We start from the raw sequence: 19315 nt of genomic DNA on the forward strand, positions 1-19315 counted from the left end.
AATGATATATTTTGGTTTGAAAATACTTTAGTATGAAAGCTTTTTTTAAATATATATAATTTAAAATATTAATTTAATAAATATAATTTAAATTTAAATCCAGTTCATATTTCAAAAAAATTTACATGGTGTGGGATAAGATTTAATGTGACCCGATCAACTCGATGAATTTAAAGACAACTTGGACAACTAAAAGAAATATAATTTGACTAAAAAAATTCAAAATGATATCTTTTTTAAAAAAAATATTGAGGCAACAATATATTGGATCGACCCGGATCAACCTGAATTAATCTTCCAAATCCCCGACTTGGATCATGATACTATGATAACCCAAAATAAAACAAATAAAAATAAATTATGAAGCTCAATTCTCAGTAAACCAATTGTTGAATGATGAAATTAAAAGAAAAAATAAATCTAATGAAAGAGCAAAATATAACAACCAAAGTCCACTCGGGTTAGCTCATAAAACTTGTGACCTAAGTCATAGACTAAGATAATTTTATAGAAAACAAACCAAAATAAATGACAAATCTTAATTCATAATCAACCAAATATTAAAAATATTAAATGATGAAACTGAAAAAAAAATTAATAAAAAAATAGACAAAATAGTCAACTCGGTTAACTTGTCATACTCATGACAAAGATCATGAGACCGAGACAATCATAAAAAAAGCAAGTTACAATAAATTATAAAGTCTAATCTCTAATAATTCAACAGTTGAATAATGAGATTAAGGGGAAAAAACATGCATTTTTTTTCTAAAAAAACAAAAAAAAAATATTTGGCCAGAACAAAACAACCAAAATGTTTTGATCGAAATTTAGTTAAGAAATCTAGAAGAGACCAAGATTTTGAGTAAGACAAAATTTGTTTTGGATTTTTTTGTTTTTTTAATTAGAATGAGAAAATTGGTTATTCTGGGTGGAACGAGATATAATTGAAAACCTTGATTGGGATTTGACTATACGAAGTCCTATACTTTTAGTTAGAGTATTTTTTTTATTAAAAAAATAGCATATTAAATTAAAATTTTGACAGAATAATATTGTTTGAAAAAGAATTGTCAAAATAACAAAGTTTGCACATGTCACATTTCAAAATTATAACATTTAATAGATTTCATGATTCAAAATTGCAACAACTTACTTTCATTTGGAGAACTTTTTAAAAAATAACACAATAAATTAAAAAATTTGATGAAACATCACAATTTGAAAACAATTGGCGAAATAACACATTTTATATTTTACACATTTCAAAATTATGACATTTATGGTTGTCGCGATTCCGAATGGTGACATGTACTAAATATCGTGATTCTAAAATATGACAACTTATGATGTCACAGTTCCAAATCATGACAAGTGATGCAATTTAACCTTTTTGTTTTCTTCCTTCCCCACAATTGAAACCCACCTTTTTAAGAACCCGTCGTTTACACCGTCTCTCTATGAAACCAAAAAATCACTCTCCTCATCTTCAAGCCTTCATTCATTATGTTTTGTGTTGATTTATTAGCTAAGTTGCCAAAATTGTAGATTTTGATTTGTGTTAATTAGCTAAGAATTTATGCGATTAGGGTTGTTTTCATGCAAATAGGTATGAAAATAACATAAATTAGGTTGGATTTTGATCAATTATGCTTTGTATTGATTTGTCGGCTAAGTTGTCAAAATTAAAGATTTCGATTGATTTGTTAGGCAAATTAACCAGAATTGGATATTAAACAAGTTATATGTCATAAACTTGAGTGGAATTATAATGATATTGAAGTTGATATCACATAGAGGTGTAAAGTTGGGGAACATCATTATTATCTTGTATCAATTGCATATGATATTAGTTTTAAGATAATGATTGACTCTTTTGTCTAAAGTGGATTGCACATGAAGAAATTGTATATTAGTAGTCGATCAAATCCTTTATCTATCCTGAATTCTAGTCAAATGGGTAGAAGGGCATCACAATCTGATGGTCCTTCTATGTCAGTTAGGAGTGAGCTAAACATGTCATTGATGATTGATTTTATAGATCTTTGGGTCACTTATTAATTTTATATATTGTGATGGTAACAATAAATAGAAATGGACTAATAATATGTTTGGATGATATTAATTTTAAACAAGTTTATATGAAGATCACATCAAGAAGCATGAGGTACTGAATAAAAAAATCAATTAACAAGTCCAAAATACAAAATAAGTGAAAAGTTAGTTTTTACTCTTAATAGCCTTTTTCTCTCCATCTCTAGCTTAACGGATAAGTTGTCAAAATTTAAGCCTTGACCCCCTCCTCTTCATCTTTAGATTAACCCCTTCATTTCCAACTTGTTGAGGGTTGGGTTTTATCTTAAGTTGATTAGGTCATGAGTTAATATGTATTCTTTATTGGGTTAGGTTGAGTCATTTCTTATTTTATTGTATTTTGTTTTCAATATGGATCAATCTATATTTTAGGTTGGTCGAGTCCATGGTCAACCCGTCATGCCAATCTAAGTTTTATAATGAGGCTTTCCACCCTTTTTAGTTTCAATAAAGTCTCTATATTGATGTGAAAATGGTATTAGTATATTGATTTGATTTACATATCATAATAAGAAGGAATAACCAACAATGAACTAAAATTAGGTATAAAACTTTTTAAACAATTGATTTTGATTAGCTTAGCATTTTATTTTGGTGTATATTATGAAAAACCAATATTTGAAATTAAAGTTGTAAATTGTTGAAGGATTTTCTTATTGATTAATAAAATGAATGAATTAAGAGTTGGATATGCAAAGTTAAATAGAGAGTTATTGTTGAAACTTTTAATCTATATTATTTTTTTCGGGTTTTCTAATATTTTAATTAAGCACAATTAAACTGTCTGATAAGTTGTGTTAGTGAGATTTAAAGTGCATTCGACATAAAGGAAGTTCGTGTTATTTTTCTTTTCTTCTCAATCTTTTATCTTTCTTTTTGAAAGGGATTGAGAGAAATAAACTATTAAAAGAGGGAGATAAAGAATTTGTTAAAAGAGAGTGTGTTGTTACCTTTTTTTTTAATGATATGACAATCATTTTTGTGGAACTAAGTTGTAATTAACTTATAAGATTTAATTATTTAAAAGTAGAGTGCCCGTTTTTGTCCTAAAAAACCGAGCCAAACCAGTTTGAACCGGTTTTTGTCCTAAAAAATTGAACCGAACCGAACTGAAATCGATCAGTTTGAACTGGTTTTGGTTTTTTTTTTAAATTTTGGTTTGGTTACTTTTTTTTATAAAATCCAAATCAAACCGAAAATGATCACCCCTACATGTTAATATTAAAAACTTAAAGAAAATTTTACATTTCATATTCTAATATTTTAGCCATAAATGCACCAAAGAAGATGGATATAATTAATTATTAGATGAGCATAGTTAATCATCTAATATCTAGGATGAGCAAATTAATTGAATTATCTAGCATATTCATATAAACCAGTTTAAAATTAATGGTTTTAAAATTTATTGGATAATTTTGGTTGGAAAAGTTTTTTAAAAAAATTGATCAAGTTGAATTTTGATTCTAGATTTAGAAATGAAAATCAACCCAACTCGAAACAAACCAAACTAAAAACAAAATTGAGTATACATAATAAAAATCAATGAAAATCAAGTTTAAAAACTAAGTAAAATTGAATTGAAGCAATTTCTCATTGATTCAAAGTCTATTTAAAATAGCTCAATTAAAGGCTCATTGATCAAATTGGACATATTTAATTTTAACAAATATAAAACCAAACCCAACCAAACTGATCAATTGATTTCTTTCATTCAATTTGGTTAATTTAAAATTTTTGAAAAAGAAATAGTTTGGTTGGACTTTTTTTTTCCAAACTGAACCATTTGAGCAAATGCCCATTTCTTCTAAGATCACAACCATATAAATAAAATTTGTATATATTTTTAAACTTGTGCACATTATCAATTTTAGTAGATAACATTTTGAATGCAAATCTTTTTTTATTATTAAATAAGACAATTTAATTATGAAATAAAACAATTCATAATGCATCAATCATGGACACATATAATTTTAAAATTTAAAACAGTTCTAACTAGTTAACAATTAAGACTAAAGATAATTTTAACTTAAAAGAATACAACACAAATAAAATGTCAAAATCTCAATAAACATATTTGCAACCATGAAATATCCTTTAATCAACTCAAATGCCCAAAATCAAATCGAATCCATATCAATTGAACTCCCTTCTCTAAGTAAACCCATTAACACAAAGGTTAACCATTTTTTTTTAAAATGTAGTCGTCTAAACACTTTCTCTCTCATCTGTCAAATTCAACAATTAAAATGTGAAAAAATGAAGTTTCAAATCAAAACATAAAAACTTCAACATGGACCAAATATGTATGAGTTACAATTTGAGGGATGAAGTTGATTTTTTGTACTTTTGAAAAAAATAGCTCTGATTTTTTTTTTTAAATTTGGGTCCTTGTTTTTTTTATTTTAATTTTGTTGTGTAACAATAACTTAAAATATATTTAATAAAATCAAGCTGAAATTTAATGTTTGAATATTCCATGATACATTGAATATGCAAAGCAAGCAAATACAAATAAATCAAGCCCATGAAAGCATGTCAACACAAGAAAAAAGAAGTTGTGAAATAGTACAATTTGTACATGTCGTGATTGAAAAATAAAATATTTACCTTCAATAAAAATTATTAAATAGATCGGAGAGATGAGAGAGAAAAAATAAGGAAAAAATAAATAAAAAACCTCAAAAATACATTAAATCTCCGATATTATTGGTACTATAAAAAAGATTTCACGGAATGAATCAAATAACAGAATAAGTGGTAACTAACAGTGACTCGAGTGGATCAAAGATTTAGTGTCTCATTGAGATTTATCCTTTTCTTTCTTTATTTTTTTTTCCTCTCTCCTTCTATTTAATATTTTTATTGGATGTTGCTCTTCTGAATAACAATGTACAAATATCATGTTTTACAATTGAGAACCGTACTATCTTTTTTAATCAAATGCACTATTTCACTAATATTTTTAATTTATTACGCTAATTTTTTCTTAAAAATACCTAATTTCTAATGATTGAAAGTCAATTTTTTCAAAAAGCAATCATTATTTGTGTGCAAAAATTCAAAAGTGCTTTGCTTGAGGACGACTAGCTAAGCATATCCTTGAATCTGCAAAATTCCCTGAAACCTTGAATGAATTTTATATATATATATATATAAAGTAAAGAAATTAGGTAGTGATTTTTAAAGTAGTTAGATTCGAGTTTTGTCCCACAAAGCCACAGTACATGTACTTTAGATAAGGAGACAGGTTAACCACAAATAGAATATACTACCGTCTTGTAGCTGGTAACTACTAACTCAGGATTGACTGTCAATGGCAAGAAAACGTGAAACATGTTCAGGGCAAAAGCATGCAAATCCTGAGCAATAATCGCGTTTGCGAAAAAGAAAAGAGTTCAAAGAATCATTTTTGGAACTTGAAATCGCTATACATGACAGTAATGAACACGACATGCATGAACACATCCAAGCAGAAAATTCAATGAAAAAAAGGGAACACTGTGTCGTCCTTAACAGGATGAACCATTAAAAGTAACTGTTTCTGATTCTATGTTCAACTGTTCTTGGTGTCCCTCAGGAGATGTCGAGTTCAGATATATGAAATACGAGCCATCTTTCCATGGAGAGAGCTTGCTCGATCGAGTGCTGGGAAGCAAGCCTAGAGATCTCCGGGTTAATTAAGGTGATAAAAACAGATTGATTAGAGAGAGTTTACAACAGTTGCTTCTTTGCTTGCCCTCAATTACAATTACAACAGCAACAACAAAAGAATAATGTTGGCTATTGTTGCAGATTCTTTTCAATTTCCCTCACCTACTGCTAGTATGGGCACCTGGGCATGGCATAAAACTAGAGTACAAAAATGCCAGTAATTTTTCCAGGAAAAAGAAATTGTAATAATTTTAATATGCTAATAATACTGATAATGGAGGATCCATTACAAAATCTAGAAAAGACAAGAACATGGTTAAAGTACGAAATTACGATTTGGATGTGCTTTCAATTCTATTTGATTATTGTCGTCACTTTTTAAAGTTTCATTAATTGCTTTAAAGCCAAGTGTTATAAATTATAAATTATTTAATTGTCTGATCATTAAAAAATATCATAAAATCCTTTTAAAAAAGAGGCCCCATCAATTTTTTATTTCATATTTAAAAAGGAAAACAACATTATGCAAACGAAAAACTTAAAATCAAGAATTAGAGATGCATGAATTGAATTGAATAATTTGGGAAAACATGGAACTTAAATATTTGTAACTATCGAAAGAAAAAAAATGAAAATCATAGTGGAGTGTCGTTCCATGTATATGTGACTTATTATAAGAATTATATATATGTATATATATGAGAATAACTGATCTATTAAGCAATATATAAATATATTTGTCGAGAGGACGTATATAATATAGCTCTGCATGTTTAATTTCATAGACAAAATGCACCATCGAAGAAGAAAGAGATTGTTTTAATTTTTATGTCAACAGTCGCTGCATTTGAAAAGGAAAAGTTTAATTTATGAGTTTCCATTGATTGGAGGAGATGATGAGATAAGAGCCTTATTCAATCCCAGATGATAGGAATTGAAAGATGAAAGAGCAGAAAAATTGAGGAATAATAATAAAAAAAAGCAGGATAAAGAGTTTTGCAACCCTATCATATATTATCCAAAAATCTATAAATATCAACTTTATCAGCAATACAATAAAAGAAACAATAAAACAACACAATATATATTATCATGAATTGTTGAAATACCAACAAAATTACCGATAATAAATATTTTTTTTATTTTAAAGAAGAAGAAGAAGAATATATAAGTTTGATTTTTTTCTCCAACTTAGATGTAAGTTCTCCAATAAAAAAAAAGATGAAATTTCAAATTCTCCTATAAAGAAAAGGATATAAATGATTAGTTATTTCCTTAGACTTGATTTGGGTGTAAAGTTGTCCAGTTAAGTACACTTGTGGATACATTAATATATATATATATATATATATATATATATATATATATATATATATATATATATATATATATATGAAAGGAATTTAATTTTGATTTATGAAAATTAATCCGAAAATATTATATAAAAAAAGATTTAACTTCAATTCAAACCCAATTATATATATATAATTGGCGCATCTCTTTATTTCATTTATTTTGGATAAATGGATTCACATTTCATTTTGTATTATCACATGCTTCTAGATAGAATTGAGTTCCATAGTTTTCATTTCATCATGTTTCCATTAAAGCTTTGCTTGCAAGGCTCATCAAACTTCCCTCTTCAACTACAAAATTAAAATTTACAAAATTGGCGGACTTAGGGATGGCATGAGAACCCTAAATTTCGTAAACCAGGTTCATAAAGTCTTAACCCCCATCAAGCCCAACAAAAACTAGATTTCAATGGAAGTTACTATTTCATTGGGCCTTGAGATAGAACCCAGAGTCTGCCACTACCATCATCAAACCGTACATTTTCGATCAACGCTCGAGAATCAATCTTCAGTTATTTCAATCACAGGCAGAGGGAGATAAATACACACACTCGGGGAGAAAGAAGACACCCCCCCTCAAAGAAGAGTCGCTTTGTTTGAGAGAGAGAGCAAAACACACAGAGAGAGAGAGAGAGAGAGAGAGAGAGAGAGCACAAACACAAAGGAGCAAAGGTAATTTGCCTGCTTGTGGTTCTCTCATAGAGATAGAGAGAGATTTTGGATTTCTCTTGTTTTGTTTTTGAGAAACCTTGCTTCTTTCTTTCTTTATAAAGAGAGCAAACACTATTGTATAGTATTTGCTTTAAAGGAGTTTCAGTTCTCATGCAATTATCTATTGGTAAGATGATTATCTTCTTCTTCTCCTTTCTCCTCCATCTTCTATCCTTCTCTCAATCTGGTGTTTTTAACGAGCCAATCTTTTTTGAATGGTTTTATGAAAGATTTCCTTTTGATTTCTGTTTATACACTCTTAGATCTTGAAGCTGGACCACACAATTTCATATATGCTTTATTAAGCAAATCCCTGATGAGCACTCTCAAAATTCAGTTTTCTCTTAGCTTCTAACAAGCCAATTCTGCCATTTCTATAAGTTTCCTCTTCTGGGTAAACTTGATTCTCTCATTTTATACATCAAAGTTTTGAAATTCAGCCGATTTTCATATCTGGGTTATTTTTGTTTTACTCAAAGTTTCGGGCTTTATATGGTTCTAACTTCTGGGATGGTCGTTGTTTCTTGTTTTCTGTAACAGATATGGAGAAGGAAGAAAGAAACCAGAGAGCTTCTTGTAAAAGTTTAGAGCCCGAGTTTTTCTTGCAGTGGGGAAATAAAAAGAGGCTTAGATGTGTTAGAGTTAGAGACCCTCAAATCATTTCACGGAGATCTGATGGTGTTTTTCGCAGAAAAATCACTTCCCGGATTGATAGATTTGTGGTCTCTTCTGCCACTACAGAGAAAGACACATCTCTTCTTCAATCTAATCGTATGACAAGGTTAGATTTTCTCCGTGTTCTTAACAGGCCAGTTCTTCAAGTTTCTGGCTCGGTATTTTTAGCTCTTTCTTTTTTTCCTTTTTTAGAGGAGTTTTTCTGACTTTTGTTTTTCTTGTATTCTCTCAGCAACCAAACAGAGAATTAAAAAGTCCCAACCGAGAAAATGAGGTTGGAAGATTGCTTCTTGTTTTGTGTTTGGTGGCTGAGAAAGTTAAAGATAAAATTTGGATTTCATTCAGTATGACTCATGTCGTCTTTGTATCCTAATTTTCCTTTTCTAATTTACCAAAAGGAAAATTCTGAATTGTAAAAGAAAAAATGTTGGATTGTTTCTTCTTATCTCCATTTTGGTTGATGAGCAAATACAAGAAACCAAAAATTTTTTTTTTTTAAAAAAATGGATTATGAAATTTATGTATTTGTTTGCTTTAGATCCCAATTCCCAAATAAAGAGTAACCTATGGCTTGAAAAGTGAATGATGAAGGTCTGAAATCTTGATTTTGTGGATATGGTTGGATGCAGGAATTCTGAAGCAGCAATACTTAGGTCCAGTGTGACTGAGAACAGGAAATCATCATCGCCGGAGAAGGAGGATCGTTATTACACTACAAGGGGTTCAGTGGGTCTGGATGAGAATGGCAAGGTCTCAATGGATGGTAACAATGGAGATGATAAAGCCCACGTTTGGCCTAAGCTATATACTACTTTGTCAAGCAAAGAAAAAGAGGAAGATTTTATGGCTATGAAGGGGTGTAAGCTACCTCAAAGGCCTAAAAAGAGAGCCAAGATTATACAAAGAAGTTTACTTGTAAGTCTTCTGATGATAATTTTTGCTCTCTTAATCTCTAGGGTTTATTTCTTCAAATAAGGGCTTCTGGGTTTGGTTATCTTGATTTTGGTTTGTTTGGGGTGTTCATCTTTTCTATTTCTTGCTGCTGAATGGTGGTGGGTTTTTGATTTCTCATTTGTTTTTGGATTTTGGTGGGTGGTGGCAGCTGGTAAGCCCTGGGGCATGGTTGACTGATATGTGCCAAGAGAGGTATGAAGTTAGAGAGAAGAAGAGTTCTAAGAAGGTATTGAATTGTTCTTCTTCTTTCAAGATCTGAATGATCTCCATCTCTCCTTGTTTTCACTCTCTTGCAGAATTGCTCATCTTTTTCTTCTTCTTTTTCGCTTATAAAGCAGAGACCAAGAGGTTTGAAGGCCATGGGGAGCATGGAAAGCGATTCAGAATAGCATGCATGTGTGGCATTCGTTTTAGCAGCAGAGGCATATTTTTTTTTCTATTCAAATTTTTGGGATCTTGTTTTTTTTGGGGGGGAGATCATGACAAGGAGGTGGTGGCTAGAGTTTGTTAGGAGAAGATAGAAAAATTTAGCAGTCTCTGCTGGGCTTGTTTGTTGTTCTTGTTGCTGTAATGTATAAAAGAAAAAAAATGAGAAAAGCAATCTTTCTCTTCGTTTATTACACAGTTCTAACCAAAGTACGATCATGAATGTCTGGTTCCACCCATGCCTTTTGTTGAAATTGTCTCTCCCAATTCTCGTATTTCAAGAATGATGTCTGGTTCCAAATATCTGTTTTCCTGGAAAAAAGCAGTGCAAAGAGATTCCTTCTCTCCTCTAATTCCCATGCCTGAAACCATATGCAAACAGGAGAAGCATCGGATATGGTCGAAACTTGTCAAATAAGGTGGCTTGGCGTGGCCTGGTGGTGTCTAGTGTGGATGAAGCTAAAGGTTTCGTTTGAGAGTGCGTTTTCGTTTTGTTCTTTGTTTCAACTGTTGTATAAAGATGCCTTTTCATGTAAATTTCCCGAACACCAAATTAGTACCTCAAGTCTTGTGCAATGGGCCAATGGCTGTAGTAAACATGTTGTGAGCAGCATCAGAAAGCTGTCGAAACGTGGATTTTTTTTTATAAAATATTAACCCTGATAAAAAAAATAAATCTTATATACTTTTTATTTTGAATTTTTACTTGCATGAATTTTCAATAAAATATATAAGAGGAATTAAATTTTTTATCTTAGATTTTTAGTTAGCATGAGTTTTCAATAAAATATGTAAGCGAAATTTGGATGGTTGTTTATACAATAGATGAAAAAATAAAAAAACTCAATTTCAAGTAAATTTAATATTAAATAATGAATTATCACTATTATTATTATTATTATTCTCATGCTTATTGTTATTGTATCACTACTATTACTATTATTATAGTTATCACCGTTAATACTATTACCAATAAGTAATATTATTATTATTATTATCATTATTATTATCATGATCGCTATCGTTATTATAATCATCATCTTATTATTATTATTGTTAATACTATTGTTATAATTATTATCATCATCGTCATCACAACTATTACTATTATTATTGTTATTACTATTACTCTACCACTAATATCATTATTATAATTATTTTTATTTTTATTAATATTACTATTATTACTATAATTATTGATATTATAACCTCTACAACCATCATAATAAACTATTAGCAATATTATTATTATCACCAGTATCATCATTATTACTATCGTTATAAACTATTATTATTACCACTATTACTAACATTATCATCATCATTAATAGTATCATTATTAATAATATTGTTAGTATCATTATTACTATTACTATTACTATTATTACAACCACTACAACTACCATTATTAGTATTATTATCATCACTATCATTTTATTATTATTATTATAAATAAAAAAAATCATAAACTTGTTTTGATTGATAAAATTAAAAACTATATAAACTCTAACAAAAAGGCAAAGGAAACAAATAAAAAAATGAAAAGAAAAGGAACCGAATTGAAATAAATATCATTACTATTGAAAAAAATCATAAATTTGATTTGAATGATAAAATTAAAAACTATAACTATAACTACAACTACAACTATAGCTATAACTAAAACTATTATTATTATTATTATTATTGAAATAAAAAAACCATAAACTTGATATGAAGGATAAAAATCATAAAAACTCTTACAAAAAGGCAAATGAAACAAATAAAGAATCAAAAGAAAAGGAACCAAACTAAAATAAATATTATTACTATTAAAAAAAACTCATAAATTTGATTTGAATGATAAAATTAAAAACTATAAAAACATTGACAAAAGCTTTGAGAAAAAAAATTTAGAATGAAATAAGTAATTAAAAAAATGAGGACTGAAACTAAAAAAGAATAAGAATGAAATAAGAAATTAAAAAAAAGGACTAAAATGAAAAACAAAACATATGAGAAATTGTAATTGAATGACTAAATTGAAAAAAAAACTTCTATAAAGGAAACAAGAATGAAATAAGAAATTAAAAGAATGGGGACTGAAATTGAAAATCAAATAACAAAGAGGACAATGATGTACTTTAGCTGTTCGAAGAGAGCCAAAAAGAAAAAGAAAAACGACTACCAGTGACAATTTGACCACCACATGCCTACACTTGGCATACCAGGTGGAAGAAGAGATGGTTGCATATCTAGTGAGACGGTGAATGACCAGATTTTTCATCGAATAGTGTCACACACGCTACCAGAATAGCGCGGGCGCCACCCACTTAGTGACTCATTTGGAACACGCGTCAACAAATTTCTGAATAAAATTGAAAAGAAAATGTGAAAATATCAAAACGCCCACATAAACCTGTTACTTACACAAATAGTCATGTGAAAATACCAAAATACCCCCAAAGAAAAGCTTATTTTTTTTGTCTTTTCTAAAGTTAAAAATGTGTTTTCACTATACATGGATTATAGAAAAACCGTGAACACCCCTACTTAGTAACTCAACAAATTTTTGATCTTGGAAGCAAATAAGTATTTTTACTATATATATATATATAAAAGATGCATACACTTCCAAATAATTTGTTAATGACTAATGAGCCAGTAGAAAAAACCAACAAATCCCTAGCTTTAAGGCTTAAGGTTTTTTCACTCGAGTGAAAGAGTAAAAGGTTTTTTCACTCGAGTGAAAGAGTAATTTTATTGTAGTAATAAACAGTAAATTGTGTGTAAAGCTATTGTAAAACTCTCGTGTCTTTTAGTTTTTCTTTTAATATTTTACTTGAAAAGGGGTAAATTTTGGTGCATCTATGTGATTAGTAGATAAACTTGTTCCATTCCAAATCTAATTCATATAATTAATAGTTTGTTTATTTTTATGTTTGGAAAGTGTTTTAGAAAAAAAAATTCCTTGCTTCATATTAATTTTATAATATGTGTTTTTAAATCGTTTTAATATGCTGATATTAAAAATAAATTTTTTAAAAAAGTATTTCAATATATTTCTAAGCAAAAACACACTTTAAAAAACAACTGCTACCACAATACCAAATAGACTCCAGACATAGAAAAAACCATAAAGATGTAAGGTAGTTAGAGTGTATTTGTTTTTGTATTTTAAAAGTATTTTTTAAAAAAATTAATTTTTATTTTTTTATTTTAAATTAATTTTTAAAAATATTATTTTAATATATTTTCAAATAAAAAATATTTTAAAAATTAAATACGGTAAAAATATGAGACTGCATTTAAAGATACCACATTTGGCCTGGCATCACACCTGTGCGCAATGCTAGTTTGTAGTATCTCCTAGTATTAATTTTTTCTTTTCAACTCCATTAGTTTCTCATGTCATTTCTGTGAAATATCTTAATTTTAATGGGCATGCAAATTATCCCACGAGAGGAAACAAGTGCAGAAACACACATCAGCAGATCTCACCTTTTCTCTTACAAACTCACATGATCTTTGCATTAATCATTACTTTCACAACAAACAGTTCATAGTGAAAGGTCCATACATGCCCAAGAGGAAGGTAAGACCCAGCAGATTGTTTTGGTTGCCATTTTTTTCCCCGAGTGACGAGGATTTCTGCAGCTCTATTTGTATGCCTTCCCAAATCAAAAAGAAAATTAGAAAGGGATGATTCCCACTAAGATGCAGCTCGCAGTATTCAGAATCGCCCATACCCTAGAATGCTTGGATTGTGGAATCAACGGGAAAATGCTGTGTGACATGGAAGCCAGGCACAAGAGGAGCAAATCAACAACCATCTGATTGCTAAGCTTGCAGATAACGTCAACTACCAATGTTTCTGCAGTTGCAATTTGCTGACGAACCCTACACAGACAATACAAGAACATCTCAGAAGAATGGGACACCCGCTAGGGATGAACAGGACGATACAATGTAACAGCTACTTCTTAGTGACTCAGCGGCAGGAACGCTTTGATTCTGGATTCAACCAGGACTCAGGATTGTACGTACCACGTCTTGTAGAAGACAAGTTCTTCATGCTCTAGAGATAAGTTTCTAGCATTGTAAGAGATTTGGAAAAACACTCGACTTGGCTTCTTGAAGCATCTCCACAACCAGAGTCTTCACAGCCCTAAAAGACCCAACAAAATAAACTTGTGAGAATTCAGAGTCAAATAATGCAGTAAGAAAAGGAAGGCGAAGACACTAATGAATATGTGATTTACTATAAGAAGTCATCAAGAATGCTGGTTAAACCTTGGCAGAAGGTGGAGGAGCCCTCCATGGTTTTATGGCCAGAGGCAGAAGATGGGATGGCATTCAAATTCCTTAGCAACAGTGCACCAAAGCCAGCAAGCACCTACGAGTCTTTGGGCAAATTAGCGAAGTGCTTAAGTTTATTGGGGGTAAATAGCATAGTAGGAGACTTAATTGAAAAAATCACAAAGTTCGTCATCATTGGCGAGGTCAAAAACATTTTGTGGTTTGCTGCAACATTACTGATGTAACATTGGTTACGGCAAACTTGTTGCCGCAACTAATTTTGTTCTAAGCTGCGGCAGCATTAACGCCACAGCTTTTAAATTTTTAACGTTGTAATTGACACTGTCGCAGCTATTTGATTAATATTCAATTAGTTTATAATTATTTTTTAAAGTATTTTTTTATTTAAAAATATATTAAAATAATATTTTTTTTATTTTTAAAATTTATTTTCAATATCAATATATAATTTCAATTAGCAAAGCAAAATTATAATATCTATCTCATCTTCACATCAAATATCTCAACTAAAGCATCTAAGGCTTTTAAAGTCAACTCATTTACACCCTAACATATGTTGAAACTAATGCAATCAAATAGAGGACTTTGTTCTTCAAGGCAGGATAATTTCTAATGTTGTGATCAACCATGGATTTTCCTAGGCAGCAAGGGTGAATCAAAATGAAAAATATATATGGAGTAAACCCTTTTATAATTTAAACATATCAATACTTCCAATCTTAAGTTGAAATACATCACATTAAAAAAATACTCTCTCATTAACACAATGTAAGTATTGTAGAAAGCAAAATGACTTACATAAGGTTTTTTCTTATTTAAACCTCTATATTTATGTAATGCCTCTTATTTCATTCATTTCTAATATAATTCTCCATAACCTATAGTTTCATGAAATTTTTTCTCCATCAAAGCAGGTTACAATAAATTTTTCTTTGTTTTCAACAAGCTTCATGTTTTTGCTATCATTGCCTTTAAAAACTAGTGAAGGTAGTGGTAATAAGCTATAGCTTTTCATCTTCACATTAAATACTCATGTTTCTTTTTTATATAAATAAAATGAGTCATTCATGGATGTATTTATCAAACAATGAAGTGACTTTTGTTGTGGCAACTTTATTTCTTTCAACTGCTTCTATTTCCAAGTTTTTGAGTCAAACAACTTACATTTATTACAATGATACAAATTTAATTCTTTATCATACAAGCAAAAGTTGAGTTTTGAGAATCTTACAAAAGCTTTGATCTTTCCAACATCATTCTGATTTCAATAGTACTGTATCATGTTTTCGGATTCAAGATCTTCTGTCATTGTTTAGTAGCATGGCTCCACATATAATATTGTAATCCATTGTATGCATGACAAAGTAAAACACCTTGATTTCTTGATGTTATAATCTTTACATGGTCAGGTAGGAAATCAAAGGACATTACGTAATAGAGCTTTAGGGTGTCCATTGATAAAAACAAAACATGGTTTTGTTTTTTATCATGCTTTATATAAAGAAACTAGAGACAATATTGGTTTCTTGACTGTATATAGTTTGGCAAAAGTGGATTCATATATGAGCTTGTTGTATTCCTTAGAAAGAAGCATACATCTTCCCAAACTCTCCATTGATAAATATGTTAAAACTTTATAAATGATATATAGGCATAGGTCACAAGTTGAGTCCTTGGTAAAGTAAAGGTTTTTTCGAGCTTGAAGAACACCACAATAATGCTTCTAGATTGAAGATCCACACCCCTGAATGAACCCTTGAATAAATTCATCAATCCTTCAACAACTTTTTACACTCTTTTCATTTCTTCTAGTTCTTGAACTTCAAAGGAAAATTAGATTTGGAGGGACCTATATTTTTTCTTCAAATTAATAAAGTGCAAATAGGTGAAAATACATGATTGATTATGCATGTATGTTATTTGTTGAATATATTTTTTATTTAGAATGTGAGGACGAACTATATCAACTTTTATTGGAAAGTTCTCATTAAGGATTTCATAATGTACCATAGGAACTTCAACCAATTTTGAGAAAAGAACCATCGCCTCATCATATTGCCCTTTTTTTTTCCAAACTAGTCTTTATATCCTCCACGGTAATGTACCCATTGTCTCATACTTCATATAAGGTTGGTGGAGATCTGATAAAATAATAGTATGAGACAAAGATGTATGATATGAAATGTTATTGTTCATTTCCTATTAAGGGTCCATCTTAAAAGATAAAATCTAACTTATAAAGGTTCCACGCTTAACTTGTCTAAACCTAAATATTTTTTAGGCTCCTAAATTGTCTGAATTACCAAAGGAGTAACCCGACCTCTTAATCTTATGTACTATGAGCATGGAAAAAATTCCACAATACAAGGTACATAAAGAGAGTTCCAATCTGAGCGGGAGTTTAAATGAGCATCAGTGAACATAATTCACACACCATCAAATCTCATTATCTAATCATAAAAAAGGACAAGTTTGGTCCAGTGCTTTTGTTGAGTTTTCATGAAGTGTGAATAATTCACAGAAACAACATGAATGTAAAGCAAAAATTAATTGTCATAGATAAATAACGCTCAATAAATAAAATCAATAAAAAAATCACAAAAACAATTCACAGACAGATAACACAACAATCAAAAGAACAAAAATTTAGAGAATAAACACAAGTAATTGGGCTCAACCCTAACTTCTCTAATGGAGTCGTCGTTCTATCACACCATGACGTTGACTGAGACTCCCAATGATCGAGGGGAAAAAGAATATTAAGGAAATTTAGAATCATCACCTGGTAATTAAAGAAAACTAGGGAGCCTAAAATATACACTGGTTTCAGAGATTCAGGTAAAGGGTTAGTTATGCTTAAGGAAAGAACAACATGATTCTTACTATATCCTTTCTTATAAAAGGTTACCATTATTATGTGTTTTCTCCTAAATTTATTTTTATGATTGTCATTAATTATCCTAATTGCTTTTAGTTTTAGTTCTCAAATTTTCAAACATTTTGTGAAAAGTTTAACATCGATTCCTAAAAAGAAAAGACTTGTTAATTAGGTCATGTATAAAAAGGTTTGACGCTCGATCCATAAAACTAATAGACTCCTCAATTTAATTATTCACTTAAATTTTGATATTGGTCTCTAAAAAGAAGGATTGTTGATTTCAACTATCGGTGAAAATTTTATCATTGATCCTTTTAAAAAGAAGATTTGTCAAAACAAAGGTCATTCTTGAAAAAAATTTGATATCAATTATTAAAAAAAAACTTGTAAGAAAGAGCCAAATTAAAGTTTTAATCTTCTAATTTTCTGACTTTGGATTTCTTAAATCCCACAAAGAAAAACCTAAAAAAAAAATCAACTTTGGGATTGCTGTCAGTTTATTTCTGAAATTTCATAGAAAACAAAATCCCCCTAATGACTAATCATGATTTCACCTAAAAAATAACTCTAGAAAGCAACCCAAAAAAATATTATTATTTTTAGAAACAAAGCGTGATTGTTATCCCTTTTCTATAGCTTTTTTTTTTTTTTTTCTATTCTCATGTTCCACCTTCTCTGTCTTTGCTTTGGCCACCATTTACAGGAGAGGATTTAATCTTAAATATTTCTCCATAATGGCTATCAATCTTTCATGATTTCAGTATTTGAAGGAGAGGATTTTGTCTCAAATATTTCTCCATAATAGTTTTCAGTTTCTTGAGTTTGATGTTTGAAGGATGAATAAATCTAGACTGAAAACTATTTAAATGTTGGCCACCAACCTCTCTTTGCTTGATTTGTGAGGCGAAAATCAAGAGTTCGGTGGTTTTTTACAAAGATTAAAGGGTTATATTTAAAGTGCTTAAAAGACTAGTTGAGAGTATGTTTTTTGTTTGAATTCTAGTGAATTTAAGGAATTAAAGCTTGATTCTTTGCATCATAATTGCGACTAACTACTAGAGAATGCATTTTTTCCTTTCCATGCGATCAAATGAATCAGTTAGGATTTAAAATTATGGCAAAATATCAGTAAAATTTTCAGGATGTGATATTAATATTACTGCAGTTTTTAAATTTTAATGGATACGACAATGTTAATACCACAACTTCTAAAATTAAAATTGAAAGTTGTGATATTAAAATCCTGAAAAATAGCTCAATTGATCAAGTTTTGAGTTTACTTTCTAATAGTCACGAGTTCGAGTCCTTTCAAGGCTACTAAAGGTTTACATGATCATTAATTTCAGAACTCATGAGATTAGTCAAGGTACGCGCAAGTTAACTCAAACATCTATGCTAATAAAAAAAATTTACGATATTAATGTTGGCATGGCTAATAAAATATTTTTTAATCACACCAATAACACTGCTATTTCTCTAAATAATTTTTCTACTTTTCTATTTACCCCCGGCAAGTTTAAGAGTTTGTGAAACAAATCATGCACCTATGGTGCAATAGAACAGCTTGGGACCATGAGAAGTCGTATGCTGTGACACTAGGGTTAGTATAGGAATCAAAGTTAAGCATCAAAAAATAAACATAGAATCTTTTTTTTTTTGTCCTTTTCTTTTTCCTTCTCTTTTTTATCCTTTATTATATGAATTTCTTTCTCCTCTCTCAATACAAACTAAAGAAAGAACTTTAAGATATTTCCCAAGAAGATCCCATTATCTGCGGCTTCAAAACAATTACAAATTCAAGACGTGTAGGAGGAAGAGGAGAACAAGATCACCTATCATTCAAAAAGCACCACTATCATCATCAACAACTACCACCCTTTCTTGTTCACCATCTATATTTCCAAAGGCATGGACTTCACGAGACCAAGATCAATATTTATACGGAAGATTACAACAGAAGAAAGGGAAGGAGGAGGGAGAAGAAAAGTGGTGGTTGCAGAGGGGTTGCAGTGAAAAAGAAGGAAATAGGAGGGTGGAGAAAAGATAGGAGAAAGAAAGCTAAGGAAAAAAGAAAAGAAAAGAATTTTATGTTTTCCCCCCATTAAAATAGATGGAGATATACTATAAAAATCCAATTTTGAAATTCAAAATTGGAAGGACAAACGAAATGACATAAAGTTCAACAAAGATTAAACTAGTTTAGCTTCGAAAATACTATATATTAATAAATACGAAAATGTTTGAGATCTCAAAAAAATGCTAATAT

The 19315-nt window shown here is 29.8% G+C and overlaps 1 protein-coding gene across 4 annotated transcripts; it reads left to right on the forward strand.

The window, feature by feature from the left end:
• The first annotated feature begins 7680 nt into the window (after positions 1-7680).
• On the forward strand, positions 7681-10063 carry LOC133668739 (uncharacterized). Of its 4 annotated transcripts, none has more exons than XM_062088720.1 (5): positions 7681-7778; positions 8358-8598; positions 9122-9407; positions 9595-9672; positions 9782-10063. In XM_062088720.1, exons 2-5 carry the CDS (start codon positions 8360-8362, stop codon positions 9833-9835), a joined length of 657 nt encoding a protein of 218 aa, XP_061944704.1. In that variant the 5' UTR covers positions 7681-7778; positions 8358-8359; the 3' UTR covers positions 9836-10063. The 4 variants fall into 4 exon arrangements, with proteins under 4 accessions (XP_061944704.1, XP_061944702.1, XP_061944703.1 ...); XM_062088718.1 differs by having other exon boundaries at positions 7696-7944; XM_062088719.1 differs by having other exon boundaries at positions 7698-7944; positions 9785-10063.
• The last annotated feature ends 9252 nt before the right edge of the window (positions 10064-19315 follow it).

Source organism: Populus nigra, chromosome 11 (genome assembly GCF_951802175.1).
Source record: "Populus nigra chromosome 11, ddPopNigr1.1, whole genome shotgun sequence".
Taxonomy (NCBI): domain Eukaryota; kingdom Viridiplantae; phylum Streptophyta; class Magnoliopsida; order Malpighiales; family Salicaceae; genus Populus; species Populus nigra.

Excerpts from the sequence above, each read along its gene's own strand:
- LOC133668739 (XM_062088718.1), top strand. Across the intron at positions 8,599-9,121 it reads CAATCTAATCGTATGACAAG|GAATTCTGAAGCAGCAATAC; the intron begins GTTAGATTTTCT and ends GGTTGGATGCAG. Across the intron at positions 9,673-9,781 it reads AGAAGAAGAGTTCTAAGAAG|CAGAGACCAAGAGGTTTGAA; the intron begins GTATTGAATTGT and ends TCGCTTATAAAG.